The 6030-nt window shown below is 49.3% G+C and overlaps 1 protein-coding gene across 4 annotated transcripts; it reads left to right on the forward strand.

Annotated features, from left to right (window-relative positions):
- Positions 1-3329: 3329 nt before the first annotated feature.
- LOC147002143 (uncharacterized) lies at positions 3330-5387 on the forward strand. Of its 4 annotated transcripts, none has more exons than XR_015044561.1 (5): positions 3330-3621; positions 3769-3891; positions 4067-4128; positions 4767-5191; positions 5277-5387. XR_015044561.1 is itself a non-coding variant. In XM_085828286.1 (5 exons), the coding sequence occupies exons 1-4, from the start codon at positions 3558-3560 to the stop codon at positions 4831-4833; spliced, it is 309 nt and encodes a 102-aa protein (XP_085684412.1). In that variant the 5' UTR covers positions 3330-3557; the 3' UTR covers positions 4834-5191; positions 5277-5387. The 4 variants fall into 4 exon arrangements, 1 of the variants encoding a protein (XP_085684412.1); XR_015044562.1 differs by having other exon boundaries at positions 4080-4128; XR_015044563.1 differs by having other exon boundaries at positions 4080-4128; positions 4774-5191.
- Positions 5388-6030: the final 643 nt, after the last annotated feature.

The raw sequence follows: 6030 nt of genomic DNA on the forward strand, positions 1-6030 counted from the left end.
TTTAATGGTCAGCTGAGGAGTCAGACATGACATGGTGGTATACGTCCATAATCTGAACACGCAGGATGTGGGGGCAGGAGAATCTTGAGTTTGAGGTCAGCCCGGATATATCATGAATTCAAGGCTGGCATGAGTTCCATAGAGAGATCCTCTCCCCGTGCAAAATCAAGGCCCAAGCCGGGTGTGGTGGCGCATGCCTATAAACTCAGCATTGGGGAGGCTGAGGCAGGTAGTTCTCTGAGTTTGAGGCCAGAGTGATCTGCAGAGTGAGTTCCAGGACAGCCAGGGCTCCACAGAGAAACCATATCTCAGAAAACTAAAAACCAAGGGGGGGGGGGGGGCACGCGCGGGGGGGGGGGGTGTTTGAAAACCAAAAACTCAACAACAAATCCAAGGGCTGCTGGCGAGACAGCTCAGCAGGCAAAGGTCCCATCTCCCAATGATGCAAGTCTGATGATCTACGTTTGATTCCAGGAATTCATGTAAAAGCAGAAAGAACACATTCCAAAGAGCTGTCCTCTGACCTCCACAGGAACATCGTGGCAAAGCACTGCATTAAAAAGGGCCAGGGATGTAGCTCAGAGGTAGCGAGCTTGCTTAACACAAGCCAGGTTTGAATTCTCTCCCCTGAAGCCATAACTTAGTGGTTAAGAGCACTGGCTGCTCTTCCAGAAGACCCCAATTCAATTCCCAACAACCATATGGAAGCTCACACCTGTCTGTAACTCCAGTTCCAGGAATCCAACAGCTGCTTCTGCCCTTCATAGGCACAAGGCACACAGGTGGCACACCAACATGCGTACAGGCAAAACACCCATACACATAAAATTAATAATTTAAAATTATGACCCTCTGAAGCCAGGTGGCAGTTTGACAGACCTTTAATCCCAGCATTCCATAGGCAAAGGCAGGCAGATCTCTGAGTTAGAGGTGAGCCTGGTTTATAGATCAAGTTCTTGGACAGCCAGGGCCACACAGAGAAACCTTGTCTCAAAAAAAAAAAAAAAGGGGGGGGCTGGTGAGATGGCTCAGTGGGTAAGAGCACCCGACTGCTCTTCCGAAGGTCCAGAGTTCAAATCCCAGCAACCACATGGTGGCTCACAACCATCCGCAACGAGATCTGGCGCCCTCTTCTGGAGTGTCTGAAGACAGCTACAGTGTACTTACATATAATAAATAAATAAATCTTTAAAAAAAAAAAGGTGTGTGTGTGTGTGTGTATGTACACATATGACTATCTGAGTGACAGTGACCCTTCACAGGACAACTTGGGACTTTCTAGTATGAGACTATCTACTGTGGGAGAGTTTTAGCTCTATCTCTTTTGTGGGTGGCAAGCATGGCTCAAGACCCCACCACAAAAGTATTGCAGCATCCCAAAATGGTTCAAACCTCTTAGTCATTCTCCCTGAACACACTAGGGTTAAAGGGCAGGTCTGTAGACAGATATGTTCTAATCTTAGCACCTCTTTACCAACTCTGTGCCTCAGTTTCTCTATCAATAAAATGGGCTTAGTTCTGCACTGCTCCTGGTGTTGAGGTTGACTCCATTTGGATGTTATCTATCCACTCAGAAGGTGAGAGGTTTTTGTTTTGGTTTTGGTTTTTGTTTGGTTTGGGGTTTTTGTTTTGTTTTGTTTTGTTTTGTTTGTTTGTTTGTTGTTTTGGTTTTTTGAGACAGGGTTTCTCTGTGTAGCCCTGGCTGTCCTGGAACTCACCTTGTAAACCAGGCTGGCCTCGATCTCAGAAATCCACCTGCCTCTGCCTCTGCCTCTGCCTCTGCCTCTGCCTCTGCCTCTGCCTCTGCCTCTGCCTCTGCCTCTGCCTCTGCCTCTGCCTCTGCCTCTGCCTCTGCCTCTGCCTCTGCCTCTGCCTCTGCCTCTGCCTCTGCCTCTGCCTCTGCCTCTGCCTCTGCCTCTGCCTCTGCCTCTGCCTCTGCCTCTGCCTCTGCCTCTGCCTCTGCCTCTGCCTCTGCCTCTGCCTCTGCCTCTGCCTCTGCCTCTGCCTCTGCCTCTGCCTCTGCCTCTGCCTCTGCCTCTGCCTCTGCCTCTGCCTCTGCCTCTGCCTCTGCCTCTGCCTCTGCCTCCCAAGTGCTGGGATTAAAGGCGTGCGCCGCCACCACCACCAGAGAAGGCGAGGGTTATTCTTTGCTCACCATCTGGTTCCAGGCTACTTCTTCAAGACCCATTATGCTCTGACCTCTTGGGTATCAGTGTTTAATGTCCTCAGGTTCTCTCATGGGGCATAAAGACCTATGGCCAACCCTTTTCTGCCCTGCTCCAGGTATCCACGTTGGTCTAGTGTCCCTGACCCCTTGCCTTCACCTGGAAAACGGGCCAGACAACTTCACAGGGACTGTAGATTGGACCCCACACCCCTTCATGACCTTATCAGAAGACTGAAGTCCAAGTGGCCAATGACTGTTCTGAATCCGCAGAGCCAAGTCACATTCTGTAACAGTGCTGGCCAATACAGCAGCCACTGACCACATACAGCTAATTATATTTAAGTGAATTAAGGTAAAATTAGATGAGGAATTCAGTTCTTCAGCCACACTAAGTATTCCATACTCACATGTGACCTGTGTATATGTTGGACAGAGCACATGGACATTTGCATAGCCCGGGAGAAGTCTTTTGGTCATTACTGGTTTAGACCAGGATTCTCTGTCTTGGATGCCCATTGGACTCACCTGAAGAACTTTAAAAACACTGCTGTTAGACCAGGCATGATGTTGTACACTTTTAGTCCTAGCACTCACTGGGCAAGAAGATCCATGAGTTCAATGCCAGCCAGGTATAGAGAAAGACTTCCCTGCTGGCCAGGGATTAATAGTGAGACCATGGCACCAACAGAATCTGCGATTCTGGGCTGAGCATATAGCTCACTAGGTAGAGTGCTTGCCTAGTGTGTTCAAGGCCTTGTGTTTGACTCTGGTGCCTTAGATCCCCCCCCAAGACCACCCTACCCCGGGTCCTGACATAGTGAGCTGTTGGATTTGATCCCCAGGACCACACAAACTGAGCCTGGTGGTGCATGCCATCGATCCCAGTGTTTAGGAGGCAGAGGCAGGAGGATCTACATGCTGAATTTGATGTCAGCAGCTTACCCTTGCAGAGGTTCTGCACAGTAGCCAGACTGAGAGACGCTGCTCTAAAGCTGTGGCCGCTTTATTAGTTGGGAAAAATCTACACTTTGAACTCAGGCCTTGTGTATTTAAACTCTGCTCTTGGCCCACGCTTGCAGCCCCCACAGCAGAGAATATCGCTGAAGAATTTGCCTCATCACGGCTGGGATTCCCTGGCTCCTCCCTTGGCTCTGGGCACTGGGAAAATGGCCTGGGTCTTTTGGGGAGAGGAGAGAAAGGGCATAGGTCAGGCTTAGGGGGTGCGACTAGTAGGCCTGGAACCCCATCTGAGCTGAGCAGTGCGGTTAATAGTCAGCTAGGATCCACACACTTCTTAGAAGCTGACTGAAGGGGACACACGGTTCAAAGCCAGCGTTAGTTCTTATTTCCAGGAAGCACAAGACAGTTCTAGGCATGTCTTCGACCTGCAATGTGGGAAGAGAGGCCAAAGCTAGATGCTCATTTAGAAGGACCCCTGTTTAATGTCCCTATTGGTAAGGTGGGTTTTTCCCCCTTGGGGGGGATGGGGGGGTGGGGTTGTTACTTGCTTTGTTTTTTAAACCAGAGCTGCTGCTGGACTGAGGAGCTGGGATAGGCAAGACTGTAGACCTATAACCCCATTGGCTCTCTTCTCTCTCTAGGATCTGGCCTACTTTTAGAGGAAGTTGACTCAGAGGGTCATGTCAGCTCTGCAAAGGGTATCACCAAGACCAGAATTGCTGTGGGATTCCCTAGGGAGGGAGCGTTGCAGAATCATTCTCACAGTAGGTGGCTCTGGGCCAGAGTCCCATGGAGGGGGATGGGTTTCACTGCAGAACTAGAGCAGCAGGTGGGGCTCTGGAGATGGATTCCAAGGATCTAGTCTGCTTCCGGGTCCTCACAATCTGGTTTACCCCTGATCTCATCTGCTTTGTTCTGATTCTCATGTTTCTGTTTTAGTTCTCTTTTCAAGACCTTTGTGGAGAGTGTCACCTACAGACAAACTGTCCTCCCTCAACCAGGTAAGGCAGTTACAGTAAGGTAATTACAGGTGTGGACCTGTAATCACAGCACTTGGGACACAGAGGCATGAGAACTGGAGTTCAAGGTCATCTTTGACTACATAGTGAATTGGAGGCTAGCCTGAGCTACATGAGATCTTGTCTGAAAAAAATAAAAAACAAGAAAACAAAACAAGGCTAGTTGTGGTGGCCTGGTCGACATAGTGAGTTCCAGGCCAGCCTAAGCTACACAGTGAGACCCTGTCTCAACAATGAAGGACAATAATGAAATGAACCCAGTGTGTCAGATGGTAATATGTCACCAGAGGAAAATGAACAAGACCTGATGAAAGCGATAGTCAGAACCAAGTTGTCACTGGTACAGAGTCCAGTATAAAAGTTGTGAGCTGGGGGTGGGTAGGGGTGGGGAGAGCGAGCCCTGGGAGTAGGGACAGGAGGTGCTGGCTAGACTGCTACAGCAGAGGAAGTATGAAGTCATACGCTTCATATTAAATGACAGAGGAACATCAGGCTCCAACATGAATTAATAGCTCATGGGATTTCCCCGTCCTCATGTAGCAGGTAGAGTGCTATGATCATGCTATAATTGTGAGCAGAGAGGCTGGGAGGGGTGGTGTGACTCTTACTAGCTTATCCAGCTTGCAGGTGGCCGAGGCCGGATGCATCCCCAGACCAGACCAGCCCAACCCTGGGGACAAGCCCTGAGCTGCCCTGGCACAGAATTTCCAACAGAACAAGACCGCCTGACAGTATTGATGGCCTTTCTATCATGTCTTCATCCTGTCCTGGATGGCCTCTGTCTTCATCCTGTCCTGGATGGCCTCTGTCTTCATCCTGTCCTGGATGGCCTCTGTCTTCATCCTGTCCTGGATGGCCTGAGGACTGGGGTTGTGGAATGGTGACAGGAAGAGAGACTCAGGCAGATGGACATGCCTGTGCCTGTGGCCTCAGGCTGAGACTTCCCGGGGGAGACAGAGGCCTGAACAGGCAAAGTCCCTCTTAACATCAAGCTCCCTCCAACATGGTCCTCAAACACCAACCTCTGACACAACATGGAGCCCAGGTCAGAGCTGCAGTCCAATCTAGAGGAGCTGATGAGGGTAGGAGGGTGGCTCACTGAGGGGAGCTTCTCTTGTCTCTCTTCCCAGGCCAGTAGGGAGAGAAGACTGAGATGTGGAAAGCTCTGGAGGAGACCTGGAGACCAAGCAAAATCTTCCCATGACTTCGGCGCACTGGGAATAAAACTAACATTTGAAAACCATTTTACTTAAGTTTTTCTTTTGTCTTTTGTCTTTTTTTTTTTTTTTTTTTTTTTTTTTTTTTTTTTTTTTGAGAGGGAGTCTTTCCATGCAACCCTGGCTGTCCTGGAACTTGCTCTGTAGACCATGCTGATCCTGAACTCGAGAGCTCTTCCTGCCTCTGCCTCCAAGTGCTGAGATTAAAGCTGTTCACCACCCTGCCTAGGCTCAGAAGTTTTTACAAATTCCACTTTCCTTTTTCTTATTTATTTTGTGGCACTGAAGATGAGATTTAGGGCCTTGATGGGGCTGCAGCCTCAGCTTCCTTTTTTACATACCTTTCCTTTACATTTGTTTAATGTACTTTTGTGTTTGCAGGCACATGTGCCATGGTGTGAGTGTGGAAGTCAAAAAAAGACAGCTTGGAGGAGTTGGTTCTCTTTTTCCACCTTGTAAGTTCCTTCCATTGGGGTGGGGAGGTGTGGTAGAAGAGGGTGTGTCCCTGTGATTACAGTGGCTACCAACCAGAGTGATGATCAAGGGAGGGAAGAAGATAGTTGGGTTCAACAGCACTAAGTAGCCAGTGTTGGTCCAAACTTGTGGACTCTGACCCCAAGTAATTTACCCCAGGCATATTTAAGCATAGCACAATTCGGTGAAAAAT

This window comes from Mus caroli, unplaced genomic scaffold (assembly GCF_978045245.1).
Source record: "Mus caroli unplaced genomic scaffold, Mus_caroli_1 scaffold_11, whole genome shotgun sequence".
Taxonomy (NCBI): Eukaryota; Metazoa; Chordata; class Mammalia; order Rodentia; family Muridae; genus Mus; species Mus caroli.

Excerpts from the sequence above, each read along its gene's own strand:
- LOC147002143 (XM_085828286.1), top strand. The coding sequence starts at position 3,558 with ATGTGGGAAGAGAGGCCAAAGCTAGATGCTCATTTAGAAGGACCCCTG. Across the intron at positions 3,622-3,768 it reads CCTGTTTAATGTCCCTATTG|GATCTGGCCTACTTTTAGAG; the intron begins GTAAGGTGGGTT and ends TTCTCTCTCTAG. Across the intron at positions 4,129-4,773 it reads AACTGTCCTCCCTCAACCAG|GTGGCCGAGGCCGGATGCAT; the intron begins GTAAGGCAGTTA and ends TCCAGCTTGCAG.